At 31.2% G+C, this 26,893-nt stretch overlaps 1 protein-coding gene across 1 annotated transcript; it reads right to left on the bottom strand.

Moving 5' to 3' along the window:
• Positions 1-8,283: 8,283 nt before the first annotated feature.
• On the bottom strand, positions 8,284-9,343 carry LOC142620700 (uncharacterized). Its single transcript, XM_075794026.1, has 3 exons — positions 9,080-9,343; positions 8,420-8,681; positions 8,284-8,303 (listed from the first exon to the last, which is right to left on the bottom strand). The coding sequence occupies exons 1-3, from the start codon at positions 9,341-9,343 to the stop codon at positions 8,284-8,286; spliced, it is 546 nt and encodes a 181-aa protein (XP_075650141.1).
• Positions 9,344-26,893: the final 17,550 nt, after the last annotated feature.

The raw sequence follows: 26,893 nt of genomic DNA, 5'->3' as shown, positions 1-26,893 counted from the left end.
CAGATAGGAAAACTAAGGTTTTAGACATTTTTCTTACTCACCACTCCCACCAACCTCCAAATTTAATGCACTAGCTTTCTCTAAATACTAAAATAGGGTTTAGGTTTATGATTCTCTTTAATCTTTTGTCAACCCTCATTAAATGCCCTTCCATTTATATTTTCTCCACCACTACTATATAAACCTCCTCTCTCCTCCATTCCAAGACACAAATAAAGACCTTCTCTTCTCCCCTCTTAAGTTCTAGTGAAGTAGAGTAGTCTTGTCATTTCTTGGTCTTTCTAAGACTCACTCTCCCTCTCCTAGTTCTTCTTTTTTACTATACCTTAGGGCCTCCACCAAGATCCTCCTCATTCACCGGGTGGATTTTGCATGCAGGTATAATCCATTTCCCTAACTTGTCGTTTTATATTGTTATGATGAAATTAAGATTAAAGCATGCTAGTGATTATTTAATTTCCTTGAATATGTTTGAATGTTCTTAAATGTTCATATGCATTTTTCACATGTTCTTGGTTGGTCATCACATGTTCATGCATGACACTAGTTTTGATCTTAAATCCACATCTAAAATATGAAAAACATGTTAGTCTCATAATTCTCTCATATCCTTCAATCTAGGATATCACCATCCACACACATTCACTAGAATTTAGTTTTTCAATCAAAATGCAATGCTTAATAAATGGAATTAGGGTTTATCACATGCACACACATTAAATTCAACATGCAAATTGATTGATAATATACTGGATGATATGATATGAATGTTAGACACCATAGTCTAAAAGACTGGTTTCCGTGGGCAAGGGGGGTGCCTAACACTGTCTCACCTTGTAACATAGCCTCCAAGTTTAGATCAAGGGTTGATAAATCAATACTTATTCATGTAATTTTCAATTTCTAGATTGTAACTAAGATAAAGTCATGTACTTTATCTTAGATTGTATCTAGGACCAAATTCATGCAATTTTTTATGATCAATGGAAATTCATTTGCAAATCAATAAAATGAGGAATTTTTTTAAAAAAAATTTTGGTTTTCTTATTTATTCCAATAATTAAGTAAGTGACGACTCCATTATAAAATCCTTAATTTAAAGGGAAAAATATATATCACAGAACTCTATCCATTTTGAGTGGCAATATATAACACGCGACTCTATCCATTTTGAGAGCTACTTTGATCGAATCAGTAGCTCAAGCTATTCCCAATTATACAATGTCAATTTTTAAGCTTCTGAGTAAGCTGAATGAAAGATTGGACACGATAGTGAGGTATTTTTGGTGGAATCCTAAGAGTGATTCAGTGATTCTAAACATTATCTCAGGCCTCTTGCTTGGGAAGATCTTTGTAAGCCAAAGAATCAAGATGGTTTGGGATTTAAGAAATTTGAAGACATCAACATTGCTATATTAGCTAAATTTGGGTGGTGGGTATTGTCAGGCAAGAGTAGCTTGTGTGTGAAAGTTCTAAAAGCAAAGTACAAGCTCATAGCAAACTAGTTAAATTTACCTAAAAGTTCTAATGCATCTTGGGCTTGGAGGAGTATTGAGAATGTTGGAAAATCCGGTTTTGTATCTCATACAAAACACACAGCGGAAGCAACAATCACAGATCTACTTCATTCATGAGAGATAACATGTAACTTTGAATTCTAGAACAAAGAATAGAAAGCGTACCTTGATGTACTGAAATTCAAAACCAAGACTTGAGCATACCTTTAATCTTCATCTCAATTCCACATGGTGCCCAAAAAGTGTGGTCCCTCAATTAGTCTTTTTGTACGTTGATTCTCAACGAAAAACCAATCTTCTTCTCCTTATAGAGAAAAACTGTTTTCTTTCTTTTCATCATATGTACTTCTAACTACCTTGGTAATTACTTTATTTGATAACTTTTATTAAATAAAAACTGATTATCTAATTGGGTTAGCCTTTTGGGCCTACCCAATTGGGTTTTAGTTTGTGGTTTGAGATGGGACCAAAGGAAACAAATAAGACTCTAGCTCCAATGGGTCTTGAGCTTATCTGTCAACTTTTGACAAGTTTAAAGTTACCATTAATTATATTTAATACCACTATATAAATATAATTGCACTCTAGGTCTTATTAATAAATTATATCCCATGACTCTAATAATATCATTTGACCACTCCTTGAAATATCCATAGTGAACAAAGTCATAATAAACTATCATTTTGTAAATAACTATTTTATTCTTGAGTACCTAATTTAATCTTTTAGTTATTCACAATTATTGAAATCTAATTTCAATAAATATAAGTTTTAGTAACTCCTTACTAAAGTTGGCGCCCTGAATAACCAATTCTCATTAAACTTATCTCAAGGGGATATTTCGTGTCTCTACAAAAGAGTTTATGAATTTCATCTTGAGAATATGTGTTCTCTCAACACTACGTGTGGTTACCCAATATATTGAGGTTTTGACTGTGAATATTAGATCTCACTCTTGATATATTAAAATAACTTACATTTAATGATTAGGTTCACTACCCTCTCAAGATTAAAAGTCTATGAAATTAGAAGTCGTTAGATTAATTATTTAGGTGATAGTTGTTTATTGAATAATTAATCTTATAGCGGTCCAGTCCAATATGTTTTAACTTTTAAGACACATTAACACATCAACTAGAAGTCTCCACTTCCATGATCAAGACAAATCATCTTAGTTGATGTGTTATAGTCTTCGTAGATGAAACGTCCAATTTCATTACCAACTATGAACTACATTTTGAGTTTACAAGGAACTTGTGATTTACATTTTCTATGACTAAATCACATACAATGCATCTCATGGACTATGATAATGTCCCATTAGTTCATTTATAAATAGTCTCATATAATTAAACAATTTAATTATTTATGACATGTCAATAAATTGGATTTTAGGGCATAAACCCCAACAAAGAATGGGAATAAGATCCTAAAAAAAGGAACTTGTATACTAGTTGGGTCTGGGGAGTATATTTTGGTTTGGGAGGACCTGTGGCTCCCGGATTGATAGGCTTGGTTTCTTGCCAATCTTAAAGAACCCAACTAGGAGTTCTTGTTTGATGGTGTCACAATTGTTAAACCAGTCAAAGGCTGGTTGGAATGATAGTTTAATCAGTGAATTGTTTGATCAAGCTTTAGTTGCAGCAATAAACAAAGTTTCCATGTGGGTTCATGATCAAGCGAATAAATGGGCTTGGATTAAAACGAGCAATGGGCTTATGATCAAGCTTTAGTTCTTTTTTTGTTTGTTCTGTTTGTTTGTTTGTTTCTTGTTGCTGCTTTTGCTTTAATATAAGTTTGCTTTCATTAAATTAAAGAGGGTAAATTCCACTAAACCCCATTGGGGTTTTAGAGATATTATACAGTCCTCATGGTGGACTACGTCACTTGTCTACCATTTCACTAAAAGAGTCTCACTTGTTTAAAATTGTTGAGTTAATAATTAATTTTTGTTTTAAAATTTTTTTTGATTCAGCAATTTTAAACAGGTGGGAGTCTTTTAGTGGAATAATGGACCATGTCACTTGTCTACCATAAGAACCTTATAATTTATTGAGGTTTAGACTAATACCAACTAGGTCCAAAATTTTTAAAAAATGATCAACTTGATCCTTAAAGGATAAATTTGTCCTTGACTAGCCCAAACCCTTCTCCTCTCTCTCTCTCTCTCAGACCTTTGGCTCTCTCTCTCTCTCTCTCTCTCTCACCCACACCCACATCGGCTCCCTCTCTCTCTCACCCACATCCATGGCGGCTCCCTCTCTCTCACCTATTCCCACGGCGGCTAAAGACTTCCTCTTTCATGGTTGAACCCCATTTTTTCCACTACCATTTTCCACTCTCTTCTTAAATCAATGCCATGGAGACATTTGGCTAGGGATTTTCAAGCTTCACATCACTACCATTGTTATTGTTCCATGCCAACAGCTCTGATTTGGTGACAAATGTGTTTAGGTCTTCATTTTTGGGTTTGGATCTCTATTTCTAGGTTTGGGTTTTTGTTTGGGTTTGTATGTCAAACGTCAAGGGCATGTTTGACAAAGACCCATGAGCTCTGCCACCACTGGTGGTCGTCGATCTCTATCCTCTTCTCTGTTCTAATTTTTTTTTCTCTCTTTTGGTTTGGTTCATTGTTGGTTTGGCTCTTGGTCAATTTATGGATTGGGTTTTCTTATGTGATATAAGGATTTAGTGATTTTTGATTTGGGTTTGAAAAGGGTTTTGGGCATGGTCATTTGCAAATTTGTGGGTTTTTGATTCAGGGTTTGTCTCAAAATGACTCTAATGTGGTGATTTTGTTAGTGTGTGCATACGATTCTGTGTATGATTGGTAATTTGGGATGATATTTGGGGCTTTCAGGTTTTGGAATTTGTATGGCTATGTGTGTATGTTTGTGTTCTATGAGATGGTGTAGTTGTGTTATGTAATCTGTGCTCAAATCCAAACTCATGTTAGTGTAATCACAGTGAATAGAAGAGATGGTCTGAGATGAGAAAGAGAAGAGTGAATAGTGCTAAACGGAATTAGAGATAAAATTATATTTTAAGGACCAAGTCGGTCGTTTTTTATAAGTCTTGAACCTAGTTAGTATTAGCCTAAATCTCAAGGGAGTTTAGTAGAATTTACCCAATTAAAAAAAAAAAAAGCAACAAAGATAAAGAAAATAGTCATAATGTCTTTTTTGCAAAGGCTAATTATCTTTGTATTACATTATTACATACACGCTTATAATGTGGCAAGGGCGTTTTTATGGACAATATTTTTGAGAAGGTTTGATTAGATACAGGGATGGAGTTCAGAGTTTGAGTTAAAAGGGAGTATAAACAAAAAATTAATAATAACAATAATGAAAATCCAATTAAGCATTCATTTAGTTATAGCACTACGAGTCAATAACGTGAGCATGTCTGACAATTTTATTACGTAAAGTTGATGTGGCATTTTTATTTTATTATGCCATTGTTATTGTTTTTATCTTTGTTTCTTATCTCTTTATCTTTGTCTTTGATAATCTTTGATAAAAAAATAAATTCTAAACTAAAAGACAAAATTCAACCAGCTATATCCAGCAACACACCCCACTCACCAAGGTCCACCAAGCCATGCGTCATTTCCCTGCATCCACTGCTTCATATCAGCATTTCAAATAAAAAACGCACTACTCATACTACTTATTAACCTATCAAATACTAGCACAAATTTTACCATTTTTTTTTTCTTGAATCACTAACTAATCTAACTTTACCTTTTTTTTTTTTGAAAATGACAGAAAAATTTAATCAGTAAATTAGTAAAGTTTACTACTTTATCTAATTAGCTCTATTCTCTATATAAATAATATAGTAAAGTTTGATGCAAGGAAGTCAATACCGTACCGGAGGCTGTACCGGTTTAGCCACCGGTACGATATATTTCGAATACCAGTCAATACCGGTGTACCGTTTCGGGTTTACCGCTATTTTTTTTTTATATATATACACACACACACACCAAAATCTCTAGAACCTTGTTTTTAAACATATAATATTTCACTTATATTATAGTACATATAAAAGTTTATTATAAAACATTACCTCAATTCAGAACAAATTATTCATAGTTTTAGACTTTAGTATCAAATAAAAGAAAAAAAAAAAACACAATATAAAAAATAGAAAGCTTAGTTATTCATTGCATACTAAGAAAACAAATAATACTAAGAAGTTAATGTAAATAAGTTACTATTATGCCTTTACAAAAATTCAAAAATTACAAAACTAAAAAAAAAAAAAGCTTTTTTTTGTACCGGCTGGTACGCCCGGTACCGGCCGGTATTGCCCAAAATTGGTCGGTATGGCTGGTACGCGGCCGGTATTTTTTCCGGCACAATATAGAAGTGTACAAGTACCGGTACCGGTGCACTGGCCGGTACCGGTACGGTATCGGCCACACTGGTTTGATGCTAAAAAACGTACTTTTTGTCTTTTTTCAAAGTCTCATAGGATGAAGGGTTGAAGCTGTTCATCTAGCAAAGCATTTTCTACTTATACTCGTGTGCTAGTGCAACTAATAAATAATAATTTAATTAATCAATAATTAATTAAGAGAAGTAATTAATAATTAATAATTTAATTAATTAATATATTATAAAAGATAAATAAATTAAATTATGTTAGGCTAAACAATAATAATAATTTTATAATTAATGAAACAACAATATAATAATTTATAATTTATAAAAAACAAACAAATTAATAAAACAACTAAGCAACAATAATTAATAATTTTATTAATATTTTAAATGAACTTATAGTTACTAATAATTATCAACAATAATTTTAATAATAACTAATAATTTCTCTTTTTATTAAATTATGTAATTTATGCTTATTAAAGTACACCCTGAAAAAATTTCTTGAAATCGCCATTAGCTGGGACTACTGATAAAGTGATTGTGGAGACTCAGCCTCGTCATACTCAATGAGGCTAAAGCTTTCTCAAAACTAAATTTAAAAAAAAAAAAAAAATCTTTTTACTATATTAGCAATTCTTTTATTCATGTTTGTTTAAACACTTACCAGTCTTGCCAAAAAGAAAGAGGCATTCGATTTAAACGAATGGTTTTGTTTTCGCTTCTCCATTGTATCATTAATTTTATTCAATAAAGTTTACTATGGATTCCCACAGCAGAATTTAAAAAAAAAAAAATAAACAAACAAACAAAAATTCCTATTAAAAAAAGAATTTGAGAGAGAGAGAGAGAATAAATACCAGTGAAAGAAGAACTAATGTTACATAACTAGTGGTGAACAAACCGAGCAAAGCATTTATGAGCTCGGCTCGGTGAATGCCTAAATGATGATGTAGATTAGGGCCTAGGGTGAGGCGTGGGAGGGCAGTGTTGGACCGTTGGTGTTACGTCGTCAGCTAGTCGTGGTTTTTTTTTTTTTTTTTTTTTTGGGTAAAATAAAAGTAAGTAGTGTTTACATCTACAATGTAAATCCCTTATTTTAGGAGTACGGATATGTAAACATCAAGGTTTTATGATGTATTCACTACCATTCAGTTGATCATGATTAATATTTGTGATCAAATTAATTTTCAATTGATAATATATATCAACAGAGGACAATTGGCAAATTAAATCAAACCACATATCAAGTATTTGAGTTATCGCTACTTGCATAAAAAAAAAAAATTACCTATCACAAGTCACGTAAAGCTATGTAGCAATATCAAATGAAGAAAGTCATCTGGTAACATCAAAAGAAAATAATCATATGGGTTCTTATTAAATGCAAACCAAAATTAAAGCCAAATTTAAATTTAAATTCAAAATTTGTAGTTAACTCTCAATAAATGCTGAGAGAAAATTTCAAATCAAATGCTATTAAGTTACCTATAAATAGAGGCTGAGAAAAGGGACAAAAAATTAGAAAGAAAATCCTACTGACACTGCCAAAATAGAGTCATCTCTAAGTCTAAAAGAGCACTTTTGCTCTATCAAAATCAAGGCTTATTCCTACTTCTTCAAATTAAAATAGAGATTTTCCTTCAAGTTTCTTTGATATAGTTTGAGATTAAGCCAAAAGCCCTCGATATCAAATCAAATACATTCAATCACACATCCAACTTGGAGACATCAAAGCACGATTCAAGATCAAGCTTCATAGTCCAACAAATGTTGTACACCTCCTCCCTTCACCTCTTATTTGCGTACTTATCTGGCCTAATATCTTATTCAATGTATTTTAACCCATTAATCACCGCACTTAAAAACAACAAGAGAGTATCTTTGCTTTTCAATGAGGAATAAAACATTTCCCTAACTCCTTTGCTTTTATATTACCTCACATATTTTTACATTTATATTATTATATTTATTCATTTTAATTACGAAATATTAAAATGCTACAAGATAAATTATATAATTTCAAAAAAGCAACAAATTAAACACTTTAATTACCTATATTAAAGTTAAACCAAAAAAATCTTGGATGAGGTCAGTCAAAAAATTATCCATCTATCATTGTTGAGAGATACAATACAGATTTCACGACATTCTCTCGTCATGCACAGTAGTCAAGTCTCAAGTAACTAGGCCTAGGCCATCTTCAATATGGTGCTGGTCTATTAATTTCAGATCCTTCCACTAATGTTACAATAAATTGCTCTAATATTTCAGAGAAACTAGAATGAAGCAGAACCAGCTACCAATACTTGTAAAACATAGCCTAAGTAGTTGAATTTAGCTTTAACCATTGAAGATCATCTTTCAACTCCTCTTCATAGCTCTAGTACCACAACTGTAAAATTTAAAAAAAAAAAAAAGTTTAATAGGGAGGCGTATGGCATTTTGTTTTTGTTTTTTTTTTTTTCTTGAAAAATAAAACACAATTGAATAAAGTGAAAAGGGTCTTACATTCAGAGTCTGTGGTTATCCAATTTCCTTTCCTAGGAGTGTTGTGATCCTTGTCTTGGATAGGAGTTGAAATTGATGATGTAATGTTGATCGTTCGGTCATTAATTTTATATGAGGCAGGCATAGACATTGCTGAGTATGCAGAGGAAGTGGTGGAACAGCTTTCCACATCCCACCTGAAACTGATCTTAGGAGAATCGTTGCTTAGTTGATCATCATCTGGTACTGCTTTAAGGCTTCCACGATTCCGGAACTGTAGAACCTGAAGAAATATAATCTTTTTCTTTTAGTCTATTTTACAAAAACATAAACCTATGCTACTTCAGTGCAAAGATATGCATTAGGAAATGACATATATTTGACATATGCATTAATTAATTAAGTTTTCAATTAAAGCTATCTTAGGTTATGAATCTACCTAAAGTTAGTGTAAATGAATGTAAAATTAAGTTGTTACTAGATTTCCATCTATGTCACAGATAAATATTATGGAAAGTTTGATATTTATAGCTATTGGATGTGGTGATTACATATACTGGTGTGCAGGTTTCAGGAAGAATAATATATACATTAAACATGCAACATGCATATCATGTTATCAATGCCTAATGATGAAAGAAACTTTAAGAAAATTTTGAATCATATGGTTAAATAATGTACCTTTCGACCAATAAACTTTCCTCCCTTCTCTGATTTTGCAGCAGCAGCCCATCTCAATAGCTCCTTCATTCTTGACATAGTTTTGCTTTTATCCCCTTTAAGCCTATCTTTGTTTTCCGACGAGCCACTTTGACTTTGGTGATTTGTGTTTGTCGAGGTTGACAATGTGGCCTCAGTAATTGGTAAAACTTTGTTTCCTGCATGAGTTGCAGAATCCACCTTGTGACTGATTCCGAGTCCTCGAGTAATATCTTCTTTCTTCATTTTCATTGATTGGATCCAACGAAGCCTTCTAATACAATTTACAACTTCCAAGTCTTTTAAAATTGAGGGTACCCTTCAAAATGTACATTAATATTAATTTCCAAAAAAGCATATGAGCCTTTGGCTTACCACTAATAGTATCTTTTTTTGTTGGAAGGACTAGAAGTGTTCACCCCCAGGGTTCAGATGGAGAATCTGCTACAATTCACCAAGAGGGACATTAGCTTTGGTGTGAATGCTACACATTTGACTATGTGGTCAAGAAGTACATAAAGTTTACCTGCATGTCTATGTTTAATACTTGGAACTTCCTTCATATATAGTGTAGTGTATGTGTTTGTGTGTGTGTGTGCGCGCAAGCCCAAGAGTGAGAAAGATGGATGAGTTTCTTGGTCAAATGGACAGCACTAAGAGATCTATCTGTGCTGTCTACTTGCTAGAGATTCCTGTCTAGTCTATGAGCCTTTTGGGAGATGAAGACAAGGGAAATTGTACTGAATCTAAGGAAGATGGTTAGACAACCGGGCAGTGAGTGGGTGAGGGTTGGCTTGTGATTCTGTATAACATGGGTTTAGTATTGTATATAAGATGATCATGTGGTGGGTACTAAGCAATTTTTTTATTTTATTAACAGCCAAGATGTGCTTAGCACTGTTGGCATTTTTATTAACCATACACATGCATGTATTCATCGATCTGGTTGGTCCCCATGTTATGGATCACATTTTAGGATTTACTTGGCCCAAGATTTACTCAGGTGCTCTTTAACTCAAAAGAAAACTTAATGGACTAAATTTAGGATGGTTATGAAAGAAAGCTCATTTGATGATAGAGAAAGGTTTTTGAAGTGAAATTGAATGGTCCTAATTGTTGTATATGTGGAAAATCAGCCCACCTACCAATTTAGTGGAACATAAGAAAACTGAGTACTTGATGTTGGGTGTACATGTGTGAGTGAAGTTTCACATTGAATAATGATGAGAAGAATGAGCAATTAATATATATATATATATATATATATATATATATATATATATATATATATATAGATAGATAGATAGATAGATAGATAGGAGAAGTTAAGAGAAAATCCAATTAGGTTTTAAATTAGATTCTAATTGTTGTCTAATTTTGCGCCACATGTCCTATTCAAGTTTTTTTTTTTTAATTTTAATTTTTGTTCTAGGTGAGTTAATGAGATGCAAAAGACGAACAGTCTAATATAAATAAATCATTAAGAACTCAATAAACAAGAGAGAGAGAGAGAGTACAATTTAAATCTATTTATGTGTATAATTGAATCTTTTTTAATTACGCTTTTTGGCTTAAATGTGACTTTATATGTTATATGTTAATCTAAGACGTAAAATTATGAATCAGTCAAAGTATAGATCTATAGGCAGAACAGCAATTAGCATAAGTTCCAAGTACACGAAAGCAAAAGGATACCAATGCAGCATAACAAGCCATAGATGCAGATTATAATTTCGTTATAGTATAAGGAAAAATAAAACATTATTACTAGCCACCAATTCTTGGCCAGTTAGACAAATTCCATTTTGATCAAACAATGCTTCATCATTTGATATAAAAATATAGTAAAAATAAAGTTTGATTAAACAATGCTTCATTTTATAAATAGTACAAATATTAATTATAAATTTTGGTTAAGCATGTGGGCAAGGAGGTATTTAGAGCATGAAGACTAGGACCTTGAAGTGTTTAAATTCCATGGGCACAAATAAGCATTTGTTGGCCTCACATGGGACTGAATAAGAGACATGTTCGTAAATTTAGAATTACATACGCCCACTATAGCGAGTTTAAGAACTAGAGGCTTGATTTGTTGTGTATTGTATTTAATTTATTTGTGTGGGAGTTTGTCATAGGATCCGATGAAAACCAATTAAGCTGACGTGTCACTCAGGCTTCCATTTCTTTTTCTTTTTTTTCCCAGGTTTGTGCTGTCCCTATTAAAAGGATATATATACCTTTTTGTTTTTTTTTGGGACAAAATTAATAAATAAACACGTGACTCTGGATTGAACAAAGTTGATCTTCATCCCTTCAAACTCTTTATATATCTTTAGAACATAATTTAGCTACAAGACTGATTGTAACCTAAAACAACTTTACTCAATAAATTAAACATTACTACATATTTAGAAATTTTAATCATCAATCAATTGCATATTCTTTACACTTTAAATACGCAAGTCAAATTTTGTGTTAATTGAAAATTATTTACTATATAATCTATAAGCTTATATTTTGTGCATAATATTAAATTACAAAAACTTACATTTAAACAATTTATTGATGACATAGCTTTTGATCTTTAATTTATTAAAAAATTTGTAAGCATAAAAGATATAAGAAGAAGATGTAATCTAATAATAGGTTTATCAAAGTTTATCTTTAATAAAAAAATATTGAGTAAGGTCGTAGCCTAAGGGCACAACTAATTTTGTAACTAAACTTTGTCTATATCTTTATATTGAGTGTAAATTTTGAAAATTTAACCGTTGATTACATATTCTTACTTCTTATTATATCCTTCATTCCTGCAAAATTGCAAGAAGATCAAAGATCAATTGCTATGTTATCAAAAAAATGTTAAAATTTCAAATTTTTATGATCTAAAATTGTGTATAAAAAACAAGTTCATTGATTAAATAGTAAATAATATCTGATTTAGATGAAATTTGATGTGCATATTAAGTACATAAGAAATATGAAATTCAAATGTTAAATTTTTAAAATTCACACCCAAAAAAAGAGATATATGATAATTTTGAAGAGTTTTTTTTTCCAAATAAGTTTGGAGAGAAACTTTGTTTCTCTGAATTGGGTTCATGAACTTGATGCAATATCTCATTTCCCTCTCAAAAATATTTTCACATTTTCACTTTTTAAGTTTAACTTTTTTTTTTTAAGTTTTTTTCTCATCAGTTAAACCATGTAACAATTGCTCTGCAAAAACTCACTAAAGCAGAGGAAAAGAGAACAAAATCAATTACAATTGCCTCAACCATCAAAAACAACAATAAACTAGAACCATATATCCTCACGTATGCCTAGTTTGTCCAAGGGTGTGAAATTGAATTTTCCCAGATCAAGGGAGAAGATCTTGCATCTTGAGTCTATAACTCATTAAATATTTAAAAATATTTAATGGGACAAAATTTAGCTACAATATTAGTTGTACCTTAAGGCTACAATCTTACCCAATAAAAATAAATATTACTACATATTTTGAAAATCTAACTGTTAGGATTTGTTCATTTGATTGGAAAACAGGGAGGATGGAAAATAGAGGAAGGAAAATAGGGTGGAAAATAATGTTTTTCACTGTTCGTTTAGGGAAGGAAAATAGCAAGGAAAGAAAACTTGGGAGAAAGTTTTCTCTCCGAGCCCACATTTTTTTTCCTTCCAAATTGGAAGGAAAATCTAGAGAGAAAAGTGTTATGGTAGCACTTTTATAAAAATACCCTCTTCCCACCTTTTTTTTTTTCAACATTCTCTTGTCTCTCTCTCTCTCTCTCTCTCTCTCTCTCTCTCTTTTTCAACATTCTGAACACCTGAAAGTTTTTTTTTTTTTTTTCCCAATGTTCTAAACACCTGAACATTTTTTTTTCAACGTTCTGAACACCTGAACGTTCCTTCTTTTTTTTCCCAACGTTCTGAACACCTGAACGTTCTTTTTTTTTTCAACGTTCTGAACGTTCTCTTCTCTCTTCTTGACCTGAACTTTTTTTTTTTCCAAAGTGACCTAATCTAATTTTTACATTATAATAATATAAATTTATATATATGATGTGATAAATTTTATATTATGTAATGAGTACAAATAAATCTATTTCTTACATATTATGTAACAAGGGTATAATAGTCAATTTATATAAATTACATTTTCCTTCCTTCTATTTTTCTCTCCAACCGAATAAAAGAGTTTTCCACCTTCCCACTTTTCCACCCCTCCAACCGAACACACAAGAGGGAAAAACTAAATATTTTCCATCTTCCCACTTTTCCATCATCCCACAATTTTTCATCCTCCCACTTTTCCACTACTCCAACTGAACAGACCCTTAAATTACATGATCTTTACACTCTTAATACACACGTCAAATTTTGTATCAATAAAATATTATTTATTATATGATCTATAAGCTTATACTTTATGTATAATTTTAAACTAAAAAAATTTGCAATTTAAACAATTTATTGATGAAATATCTATTAATCTTTAATTTTTTAGAGATTCTGCAAGCATGGAGGATATAAAAAGAAGAAGTAATCCAATTGTAGATTTGTCAAATTCATCTCCAATAAAAAAAAATATTGAGTAAGGTTGTAGCTTAAGGCTACAACCAATTTTGTAGCTAAACTTTGTCTTATTTAATGAATTATCTATACTACTATTTAAGGGGCTTCCCCTATTTGGACCATTTTTTTTTTATTCTGAAATACTCTTACACCCCTAGGTTTAAGTAGAGACAAAACTAAAGGATAGTTTGATAAAAATACATGTCTAACTTGCACTAAAATATTGCCTACAAAATAGTAACACTCTTCCACTAACCCACTTCTTCAAAATAACTATACGTTTATTTTTTTTAAAAATAGAAAAATAAGTTAAATAACCCACACTGTTTTTTTCCTTTAAAAAAGAACCTTATGTTTATCCAAAAACAAAACAAAATATCAAAAAATAAAAAACTACTAATAGTTATAAAAAAAAAAACTAAACTACTAAATAGATATATACACTTATAAATTAGATTCTCAATATAAAAATTATATATAAAAAATAAAAAACACATTTTTTTTGGCTATAACCACTAAAACAGAAAGAAAATCTCATCGCATGCACGAATTGCATGTGATGAGGCTAGTATTTTTAAATGATTTGATATGTTTATATTAGCATAAGAATAAATATATATATATATATATATATATATATAAAATTTTATATAACCATTTTTCAAAGATACTATTTATTCAAAGGTCACTATTAGCCCCCCCTCCCCCCCCACCCAACTCATCCCAATTCAAGGGGAGATGGACTATCATTGAGCCCACTAGTTCCTTCATCCTGCTAGGGCCTTTCTAGCCACAATACTTTGCACTTTTCTCAACCTAAGAGGTCTGGCTATTCTCAGGCCCAAGCACCGCTCTTGTGCTTCTTTGACTTTAGGGCCCATGCATTTTGGGTTTTGCTTATTCACCCAAATAGGTGACAACACTTTGTTACCAAATTAATCTATTTTTAATACTTAATACCATATATGAAATTATTGGATCACCTAATTAAATCAAATCTTCCAATAAACTAAGCCTAACCAAAACTAAGATATACTAAATAGCAGAATGAACAATACAACCAAAGTTCACAAGTTTATAACACATATACCAAGATACCAACGAGATAACACAGATCTCACCAAAAGAATACAAGAAATTCTGAGACAATATTATTATTATTATTATTTATTATTTTTGTCCGTCTCTACCAAATGTATTGATGAGGTATTATCTTTATATCAAGCAAGTCAAAAACCTTCAGAGTATGACAAACACAATATCCCAAATGTTTCATACTTCCTAAACCTACATTGTTTGATTAAATGAAATAGAGCATGATATGGAGTGTTTATTATCTTTTATCACTGGTTGAATTATGTTTGTTAGGAAATACAGGCCTTGAGGAAGTAAAAGTGATTTTTGAAAAAGTTTAGAAAGCTCTCTCCAATTTCCATCTTTTCTTGATCTTTTGAAAAAGTTCAAAAATTTCTTTGCAATCTCCATTTCATTGTACACCCAGCTTAGTAGGAATGACAAGGAAGCAGGTATGGGGCGGGTTTCCCACTACCCACCCTTGTCCCAATTCTGCTTCGAGGTGGGTGTGTTTTCTCTCCCCGTTCTAGCGGGTACCCATGGGTACCCAAAATTTTCATATATATAATTTATTAAAAGCTTATTTTGAACATATTTAATTAAACTCATAAAACATTTTAAAAAAAAAACAAGTTCTAAGAGCTTCCACTGCAGTGGAGCTAAAAATTTAGCAATTTAGCTCCACTAAAAGTTACTTTATCTATTTTACCTACACACATGCTGCAGCAGTGGATCTATTTTAGCTTTCAACATAATAAAATACTATAAACATCACAATAAAATAATATATCTACCACAATAAAATAAGACATCTCACTACAATAAAAACACCACAATAAAAAAGGTAATGTGAACACAAAATAAAAAATTAATTTTTTTTTTAGCTCTCATGAACAGTGCACATCTATCTATAGATGTGCACTGTAGCAATGAGCTAAAAAAAATATAGATTTAGCTCCACTGCTGCATGCTTCTTTTTGGTGTTTTGGTGGAGCTAAAATAGCTATATAGTTATTTAGCTCCACTGCTGCATGTGCTCTAACATTACAAAACATTCTCAAAGCATAACAATAAAAACAATTCTAGTAATAAGAAATACAAAAGCAATTCAAACATAGCAATACAACAATTAAAAAATATAAACAACATAAATTTTAAACATAAAAGTATAAATTCAATAATACAATATAAAAAATATAATAAATTGAAAGTTTGAAGGCTAAAAACACATGTATGTCTAATAAAAAACTTATAAAAATATTTTTTAATTATTTAAATATAAACAAGACAAGTGTAGGGAAAAATATTAACCCTCATCCTCGCCCCATTTGTTATGCGGGGCGAAAAAAACTCATCCATTAAGGGCAGGTGAGGTGAGTATCTGTGGGTGCAGGTTTAAATTTCCATCCCTGCAGCTTAGTAGAAAGTTTTTTAGAAAAAAAAAAAGAAGCAATTATTTAGTACAATGTGTAATAAATTATGTGAGAAAAATTCATTGGATCATCAATTATAGACCTTTGAAAACTCAAAGTATAAGTAGTGCCAATAATGAGATTACTAATAGAAATAAATAGTGCCAATATGAAAGTGAAATAAAAAATGAGGAGTATCAAAATGAAACTTTTAAAATGTAAACGGTAAAAAACAAAATCCAAAATTTTAAGAGATAAAAAGTGTACTTTAGTATGGAAATACGATATTTTAGTATAAGAAGTAAGAATAGTTTCATTTATTTTATACTTTGGATATGGCTAGTAGGCTACCAACAAAAGGTGGGGGAACCCATTTCTATGTAAATATTGGGGGCTATTTGTTTCTCCAATATATATATATATAAAAGCACCAATGTGCAAACAGTGTTTAGTGCATTTGGTTTGTTCATCCTGTATTGTGCATTGGCCTTTTTTTTTTTTTCTCGTTGGTTTTTTTGTGCTTTTTGTTTATTGTATTTTCTTTTAAATATTTATTATTTATATGTATATATTCAATTACACCAACTTAAATTTTTTTTACAATATTTTTATATATAAAAAGCGCCAATGTGCAAATAGTGTTTTTGCACAGTGCATTTGGTTTGTTCAACCCACACTGTGCATTGGCCTTCCTTTTTTTTTTTTTTCTCTCTCTCTCTCTCTCTCTCTCTCTCTCTCTCTCTCTCTCTCTCTCTCTCTCGTTGGTTTTGTTTGTGCTTTTTGTTTTTTGTATTTTCTTTTAAATATTTATTATTTATATGTACAAATTTAACTACACCAGCTTAACAAATTCTTACAATATTTTCACAATTATTTGACAATTTGCACTGTTCATGGGCCTCTTTTTCTTTTTTCCACCGTATGCTGGTTTTGCTTGTGCTCTTTTTGTCTTTTGTTTTAAATATTTATGTGTATACACTGTTACATGGACACAACACATTCTTACAATATTTTTACAATTATCGAGGTGTCAGTTTTTTAAAGGTCAAAATACATGAAGAAAATTTTGGGGATGTTAAAATTTAGTGGGAATATTTTAGACATTACACAATAAATATTTTAAGAATCATAAACTTTTATTAAGGTTTAACTGAGAGAATAACAATATAGCATATTTGCTATTTTCTAAAATATCAAGGGAAATATTAATGAGTTATGTTATGTCCACAACATTTTCATAATAATTTCACAACAAATTTTATGTGACAATGTATTTTTGATGGATAAAAAAGTGATATTAGTAATGAGCTCAGTTTAAAACCAATAATAACTTGTCATTTAGAATTTGTTCTAAAAATGTTATGGATGTAGCATTTCTCTCAAATAAAATAAAAAAATACCTATTCGGACCCTAAAAATGAAGGTATTGTGAAAATAGTGTGATATTTTGTTGTATTCTTAGACTTCTTTTTTAATATAGTCAAATTGGATGAGCTAAAATTCACGGCTTCACACACAATTTTCTTGTGTTGTCTTTTTGTTTTTTTTAATGCATAATTTTAAAACCGGTAATAATTTTTTACCTAAAATTTTTTGTGAAAGTGTTGTGTACATAAAAAATAAAATAATAATATCAAATTGAGACCTACCATAGTTGGGAATAAAAAAAAAATGATGAAAATATTGTGACATTTTGTTGTGTTCTTATAATTCTTTTTTGTTTGACATTTTTTGTTGTTTTCATAGGCTTCTTTTTTTGTTTAGTCAAATTTCGTAAGCCAAAATTCATTATTTTAGGCACAATTTTCTTCAATTGGCTTTTTATTTGTTTTTTGTTTTTTTTAATACACTGTCAAAAGTGGTTAACCCAGTTTAAAACCAGTAACAGTTTACCACCTACAATTTATTATGAAAATGTTGTGAATGTAGCATTACTCTAAAATAAAATAATAAAATATCAAACCAGAACCCACCATAGCTAGAAATAAAGGTATTGTAAAAATATAATGACATTTTGTTGTGTTCCTAGACTTCATTTTTTATTTAGTCAATTTATTGAATCAAAATTCATTGTTTTGTGTGTAATTTTTTTAGGTTGATTTTTTTAACACATTCTTTCAAGTTAAAAACACACACACACACACACACAAAATTGACGAAGTTGCACTTTTCTCCTTTCTGTTTAGTGTAGTTTCATTCCCCCCTAAATTAAAGTTGAATAATTTCCTCATTTATATTTTGTAAATGAGCATACACTCCTACTTTTACTCTCTTAGTTAAACCCTAACGAAATCTTTTAATTCCTAAAATATTCCATTATGCAATGTCTAAAATACTCCTACTAAATTTTGATATCCCAAAAAATTTCTTCTTGTATTTTGAATATTATGTGGTAAATTGGTAGTTATGCTTGGAAAGTTAGAATGATGATATATGGTGTTCTATTTGTTACCTAAAGAATACTAATTTATTAGGTTTAAATCTTTTAGAATTATAATTTTATCTAGTAGAAACTTTGATGTTATTTTGTTCTTTTTTTAATTTCTTTTCCTACTTAAAAGGGTGTTCATTAAAAATAAGTAAGCTAAATATCGTAGTTGGACTCATAAAATAAGATGATAAAGAATGAAGTATGAATAACAAAATCTTCATTGTAGATGGTTGCAAGTATTTAATTTGATGAAAATCTTCAAAAAAAATTGTAGCATATATCATCATTCATTGTGAAAATTTAAATATTGTGGAAAGATGATGACATTCAAAATCATTCCTTGTAGCATTTTTTGGTGAGTAAATATTACATTTAGTAAATAGGTTCTAAGAAATTGTCATAGTAAACACTAAATAGATATTCAAATAGCTATTTTAAATTTAAGTACATGATTTCATACTTCTTCAACAAAATATATATATATATATATATATATATATATTAATTTTCTTACTAAAGGAGTAGCATGTGCCGTGCAGCCCACTTTAGTGTGTGTATATATATATATATCGATTATTTTCTTTTTACTATTATTTCTACATATTGTATATTGTATGTTATATTGAAGGAATCAACATCTTTAGTACCACTTTCCCCATACCATTCTATGTTCCATGCCATATTTCTCTTTATTTAATTAAATATTCTCATCACGTCTTTTCTTAATTTAACTACCCACAATAAATTAAGAAGCCAAACATCACCACCATCATGGCCTTTTCCATCTATAAAAAGGCTGAAAGCAGTGAATTTAAGTCTTCTTTGGATTCTACTAATATATTGATATTTACTTAGGAGAAAATAAAATATAAAGTCCACTCATTTTAATTTTTGGTGATCTACGTGATGTTGGTCATGTAATTAACTTTATACAGACACACTAGCCTCATCACATGCACTTCGTATGTGCGATGAAGCCCTTTTTTAATTATTTTGAGTTTAATGTAATTTTTTAATTTGAATCTTCTTTATATATATATAATTTTGGTGTCGGATATGGCCAATAATATATATATATATATATATATATATTATTGGCCATATGCGACACCAAAATTTGGTTGTGATCGTTGGTTTGTGTTGGCTAAAATGCACGGTCTTTGAATATATGCACAATTGTAGAGTTTATGGGACATGTAACATGTTACAGAAATAGCTTTAGGACAAAAAATGGTCCTCAATGGCACGATCGGATCCGTATTGAGGCCTAGGTTAGGTTTCTTCACTCGGCTCAGCCCAGACCCATGGTTCATGGTCACCTAAGTTACAACGTGGCAAAGATCTTGGGCTGGGCTGTGCTAGTTCAGGAGGAAGTGACATGTTGAAGATTGGCATTTGGATTTGGCAAAGGAATTTGCTATGCAATTTTTGTCCATCAATTGTGAGGCCAATAAAGATTCTCTTCACCATTTTCGACACCAACTTGCAACACCTACATATAGGCTTCGAACTTGGGAAAATGTTTGGGCCTAACCTAAGCCCACTTTTTCTTCACACACACTTACTTCACTAATATGGAGAAAGTCTACTTTTACTACAATTTGGATGTGATCAACTATGATTGGTTGAGAAAAAGTGATGAATTTATGTGATTTTTCACCATTTACAATCGACCATTTCAATAAGTTGCGGCAAATAGTGTGGTTTGAGAGGAATTGATAATAGGGACTTGTTACAAGAACCAAAAATTGTACTTGACCTCATAGTATATCATGTAAGGTTGCCATTCACTTCTCCTGGGCCCATCATAATGCAAAGGGAAGAGAGTATGTGAATATTTTAGCGAAAATTTTCGATGCCACTTATTGCTAATTATAATGGACACAACTTATGTTATTTTCTAATTCCTTAACCCAATTTAATTATTAACTTATGACTACTTTCTAAAACTTTGGATTGAGTCAAATAAAGCACAACCATTGTGGCTCGGTCAATCGATATAGTGGGTCTTTAGGATCCATGAGTGGTTCAATGGGTGGATTTCGGTGTGGGTTGATCAGCGTATTGAGTCGATTGGTGATGTAGTGGGTTGATCGGTGCAGTGGGTCATGGTGGCTATGGATTGATGGGTGTGAATTACTGGTTGTGACCGTGGTTGGGAGTGTTGTTTGCAAGCATATGTATAAATCTTTGGCATGACATAAGTCCATGACGCATTTAAGCTTCAAAAAGCATTAGAAAGTAGCTCAAGTCCAACACCCTTAACTATAAGAACCCAATATATTCCAAGCCAAGCATATTATTTGAGCCAACACATAAGTCCATGACGCATTTTTAAGCTTTATGCTTAGCTAGGAATAGGATATCTCAGTGGCATTTATAAGCAACTCATTGGGGTGGGTGCTCATATTATATGATAAGAACGTGTTACACATGTAATGTAAAATAAAAGAAGGGAACAACTGGAACAGAACCAATCAAAAAGCCAAGCATAAGAGTGGGTGCTCATATTTTTTTTGTTTCTTAGAGAACTTTTAGTCTAAGGTATGATTAATCAGATTTGATTCATCATGATGGTTTTGAGCGTTAACAAGGCAATTAAAAAGTTGGTCGGCAAAGGCTGCATTTTCAGTAGTAGGGTCAATGAATGGGTTGATGAACGGTATGTGTTACGAAATGCAACGGTTGTGAGAAAAACATGATAATTGAATGTTATAACTAAGATAGATATTGATAGGACGTGAAGATCCGACTCCTCTGTTAGCTCTAGGACTGGTTGTCCTCCTGATATTGTAAATGAAGAAGACCTCACTGTTGGAGAGAGTACCCAGATTTTAGAAAATGGAATATTCCTAAGATTTCTACTAAATCTGTTTATGATCTTAATTGGACTGAAAAAAGTACTTTCTCTGAATATAGAGCTAGAACTGTTGAACAAACCTTTTCTATTTCTAAAACTCATGAAAAATCTTGTTTACTTTCCAAGAAAAATATTAATGAGTTTTTGTCCAAGAAAAATCTTAAATATTTACACATTGGTTTGGTTTAAATTGCTGTTAAACCTTTAACAAGAAAAGGAATTGATGCTTCTGTGCTTATGTGTTTACGTGATGCTAGATTTAAGAAATTTAATGATAGCATTCTTGGCATGATTACTGCTTCTATGTATGATGGTCCTGTTTACTTTGATTGTTATCCTGATCTTGCTCTTGCTCTTGATAATCCTAATATTATTAAAGCTTTAACTCTGAATATATTGACATCTGGTTATGATATGGATGATGATAGTAGACCATTTACTCTTATTTACCGAATTTTTTATAGATTGCTTGATTCCCAGCTAACTCCTTGGTCTAGAGGATGTGATCCTGTTGGAAAAACTATGTTGATTCAATGTTCCACCCCTGATGCTAAGATCCAAGTCCCTAAAATGATTCAATGGCAAGATATTACTCTTCCCAAAGAATGGACTTTGGAACAAGTTGCACCACCTGTTAAACCTGTTTTTGATGAACTTGATCTTACTAAAATTGCACAATATATTAATGGAACTGTTAAAATATTTTTTGATGATACCAAATGTTTTCCTACTAACAATCCTTTAAGAATCAATGAAGGAAGAAAGTCCTTTGCTGGATCTGAAAGTTTTGTTAAGAGAAATTTCGATGTTGATGAATTTTTGAAAAAGAATTTTGAACCACGTGATTTAAAGCTAAAAGGAGTTGCTAGCAACAATTCCCAAGTTAGCAATACTTATTATTCAACTAAACCTGAATTTTCCTCAAAAAATGATCAAGAAGAAGAAGAAGATGCAAAATCTGATGCTCCTTCTGGATTTGATTTTCCACCTATTGAAACACCGCCTATTTACTACAATCATATACGTGTAATAAATTTGATGGATATGGATTCTGAAATCTTTGCTTTTCAAATTGATATGGTTGCTTTAAGTAATGAATTCTTTTCTAAAGCAAACCGTGATAAAAGAAAGTATTACCAAAGTACTTTTGCTTAGTTTGAGAAAGACAGAATCAAAAGGAAATGGAGAGAAAAAATGAATTTGTTAAAACAACATATTTTTTTTTGATTATCTTGAGAATTATTATGTTTCAAGAAATGAGGTTCATACCAATTATTTGAACGTAATAAAAAAAATCTGCTTTTGTTAAACCTGACAAAACTATTGTTAAATCTAGTCATTCACCTCTTGAAGCTGTTTTGATTACTTGCAAAAATGATAAAGAAAGCACTGAGGTGAAAGCCTCCCCTTTCAAAATTGCTGATGATAAAACTCTTGTTTTTGCCATTATTGAACAAAACAATTTTGCTAATGAATCTTTACATATTATTGGTCAACAGCTTGAGTGTATTGAAGAAAAAATTGTTGAAAAAACTGCTGTTTCAAAACCTGAGAAACCTTTGATTAATTTACCCAGTCAAAGAAAAAATATTGATTTTAAAACTTCTCAGAGTAAGGCTCTTGATTTAGTTAACTTCCAAGGATCAACTGTTGAAAAGATTGAAAAAATGCTTGCTGATTTAAAAGTTAAAATCGAGCAAATTTCTACTTCTAGAAGCGTTGCTTGTGCTATTTCAACAAATGAGAAAGAAATTGCTTCTGATGAAGACACAAATTCTGACTCATTATCTTCTGATTCTTTAAAAAATGCTTTTGATGATGGTTTAAGTTTACCAGAAATTAAAAGATTTGTTGGAAAACCCAATCCCACGTCTTTTACAAAAAATTGGTATTCTAAACCTACTCCTCCTGATGTACAGTTTGAAGAAAGATCTTCTCAAACTCAATTTTTTGTTTCTGCTGATAAACTTTATGAATGGAATATTGACGGTTTGTCTGAACAATAAATTATTAACAAAATGGCTCACATGTCTATGGTTGGTATTGCATATATAAATAACCATGACAATCTTGATCATCCTGATATTGTTGATTTGCTTGCATCTGGTTTTACTGGTTCTCTTCGAGGATGGTGGGATTCACATCTAATAAAAGAATCCAGAGAATCTATTAAACATGCTATTAAAAGAGATACTGATGGTATGCCCATTTTTTATGAAAATATTAATCGTGGTGTTCCTGATGGTGTCAATACTTTGGTTTACACCATTCTTAAACATTTTGTTGGTACTCCATCTAATATTTCATCTCGAATTTCTGATTATTTGAATAATTTGAGATGTCCTACTATGTCTAATAACAGATGGTACCAAGATGTGTTTACTTCCAGAGTCATGCTCAGAAAAGACTCTACAAAGCCTTATTGGAAAGAGAGGTTTATTGACGGACTACCTCCTATCTTTGCTCATAAGGTAAAAAATGAATTAATTGGTAAAAATGATTCTATTGATTTTGATAATTTAACTTATGGTGATATTTTCAGCACTATTAAAAAACTTGGAATTAATATGTGCAATGATGAAAAATGGTTAAAACAACAGTTAAAAGATAAAAAGGAAGCTAAATATGAAATAGGTAATTTCCGTGAACAATATGGTTTACCTCCTATTGCCCCTTCCAAGCAAAAAGGAAAAAGTAAACATGATAAGGTTTACAAAAGTTATTCCTATAAAAAGCATAAAAGATATAGAACTCACTTTGTTAAACCAAATGATTTTTATGCTAAAAACAAATTTGCTTTTTGAAAACATGATAAACAGATATCAGGTAAAAGTAAATGCTTTAACTGTGGCAAATTTGGCCATTTCAGCAAAGACTATAACCAAAAGCCTGGTAAATAGAAAAATAAGTTGAACATGTTAAACATTAATAATAATGATCAAAATGAACTATTTCAGATTCTTGAATCTGCTGCTTCAATTGATTCCTTTGAAGAGAATTTTTTCTCCTCATCTGATTTTGACTATCACTCCAGTAGTGATGTTTCTAAATCTCCTAATATTAAACTTAGCTGTAGAGATTCTTGTTGTAACGTGATTAAATCTGTTAAAATGTTAACCAAAAGTAAAGAGAATGATAATCTACTATTAACAATGATAAGTAAAATTGAAGACCCTAATTTATTGAAAGATTATCTTGACAAGTTTTTGAAAAACTTAACAAAAGAAGATAAGGTTAAAATACCTAATTCTACGATAAGTTTTGAAGAAACTCTGAAAAGATTTAACAAAAATAAATCAAAAGAGGTAACTGTTAATGATCTTCAACATGAAATAAAAACTGTTAAACGAGAAATAATCCAATTTAAAAATGATGTTAAAACTATTAAACATGATAACGATCATCTTAAACAAGAATTGTTAATTCTAAAGATTGATAAAACTACGGATAAACACCAATCTGTTGATGATGATGAGCAAAAAGACGGAGATGAATCCGATCAACAAGCTTCTCCTTCTGGTAATGTTTCTGATCGTACCTTGATTAATTTGATTGATAATCAATTGTTTCTTGTTAAACATATGCTGCCCAAATGGTACACTAAAGTCAAAATTGTTGCTCATGATTATGCTTTTGATGTTGTTGCTATGATTGATTCTGGTGCTGATGTTAATTGTATTCAAGAAGGACTGATTCCTTCTAAATATTTTGAAAAATCTACTGAAAGATTGGTTTCTGCTAATGGAACTAAGATGAAAATCAAATATGAATTAAACAATGCTCATGTTTGCCATGATAATGTTTGCTTTACGATCCCCTCTGTACTTGTTGAAAACATGACTGATAAAGTAATTCTTGGTTTGCCTTTTATTAATTCTTTGTACTCTTTTCTTACTGAAGATGATGGAATTACTACTGATCCTTTTGGACAGAAAGTAAAATTCAAATTTTGTTCAAAGTGTGAAACTCATATTGATAATGCTAATAAACATATTAGTTTCATTAAACAAAAAAGATAGCTCTAAGAAAACTGGTGGACAAATCTCTACTAATTTGTTGCCAACAATAATTGCTAATTGTCACAAAGTCTTGATAAATGATAGTTACCCCGGCAATATTGATATCTTTCTTGTTGACTTGCATAATGACAAAAACTCTAGTGAAAAGAATATCTTCACCAAAGAATGTCCTATGGATGCTAAAATTCAAAAAAGGATTCTTTGCACTAGGCTTTTGACCAAGTCCTTGGCATGGTCCAAACTTGTCTAGAACAAGTCTCCCTCCTACTCCAATATTCCCAAAAATAATCATTGCCATCCTAAAACTTATTGTTCTGCACAACTAAGATATATTACTATTATACTCTGGCTTTTGAAACATCATTTTCAAAAGAATTTAATTAATATTATTTACTCTCATTTTTCTAAAAAACATTCTATCATTATACTATTAACTATGACCAACTGGCTTAACATCTTCTCCTTTACTTGGCAGGAGAAAGTAAAATTTAATACTACCACTACTAAGTGGAATATTATGACTTCTTCTGCAGAGAAGAGGGACAAGGGGAAAGCGCCTGCACAAGACTTTCCTCAAGACGAAAGGTTCCCAGCGGGACACCCTTTTGTAATGCATGAAGGCGCATCTTCTGGAGTAAAATCCAGTAGTGCAACATCCCTTCAGGAATTTGTCCAGATAGAGGTGACATATTCCAGTGGTGATATCATATTAACCTTACAAGAAGTATTGAACAAAGATTTGCAATTCCATAATGGAGTCTATAGTGAATTACCAAATTCCATTAAATTCATTCTTGACAACCTTCAAGCTTCCCATTCTTCAAACCACCATATACTATTCGATAAAACCATGAGAGCGCTTGAATTTCACCTTGTTAACCTTACTACCCAAATTGTTGACCCTACTACTGAAAATGTAGCCTTTGCCGACCAATAAGGGACAACCCCCCTTATATAAGTGAATAAAGCAGTGAATAATACAAAGTGAATAGTATTTTACTATTCATATCAGGACTCGTGAGGGGCATTAGGAGCGCAATATCCGGAAGGAATCAAGTCGGCTTTTGAGACTGAAAGTAGCTTGGCTGGTAGTGCCAAAGGTGGTCAACAATATGATCATGGTAGCAGCAGTAAATACTTTTACTCTTGAGTGAATATTATAACATCAGTAGCGTTTGTACAGGCCAGACAAATCAGACTCCTAGGTCAGGAGTATTTTCATCATATTCTTCATCATGTCCAAACCAATCTTTTGGATAAGGTTGGGAGTAAGGGTAATAAGGGCTTTCGGCAACAGGACTTTCGGCAACAGATCCTTCTTCTTCAGAATTTCTGTTCTCAGCCTCCTTCTCTTCTTCAATCTTTTTCTTGAGAAGGGCATATAAATCATCTTTACTCAAATTATCAATATCCGAGGCCTGTGAA

This window comes from Castanea sativa, chromosome 12, assembly GCF_040712315.1.
Source record: "Castanea sativa cultivar Marrone di Chiusa Pesio chromosome 12, ASM4071231v1".
Taxonomy (NCBI): domain Eukaryota; kingdom Viridiplantae; phylum Streptophyta; class Magnoliopsida; order Fagales; family Fagaceae; genus Castanea; species Castanea sativa.
Note: the sequence above shows the minus strand (reverse complement) of the source record. Positions and strands in the feature narration are given on the sequence as shown.

Excerpts from the sequence above, each read along its gene's own strand:
- LOC142620700 (XM_075794026.1), bottom strand. The coding sequence starts at position 9,343 with ATGAAGAAAGAAGATATTACTCGAGGACTCGGAATCAGTCACAAGGTG. Across the intron at positions 8,682-9,079 it reads GAAAGTTTATTGGTCGAAAG|GTTCTACAGTTCCGGAATCG; the intron begins GTACATTATTTA and ends ATATTTCTTCAG. Across the intron at positions 8,304-8,419 it reads GATAACCACAGACTCTGAAT|TTGTGGTACTAGAGCTATGA; the intron begins GTAAGACCCTTT and ends TAAATTTTACAG.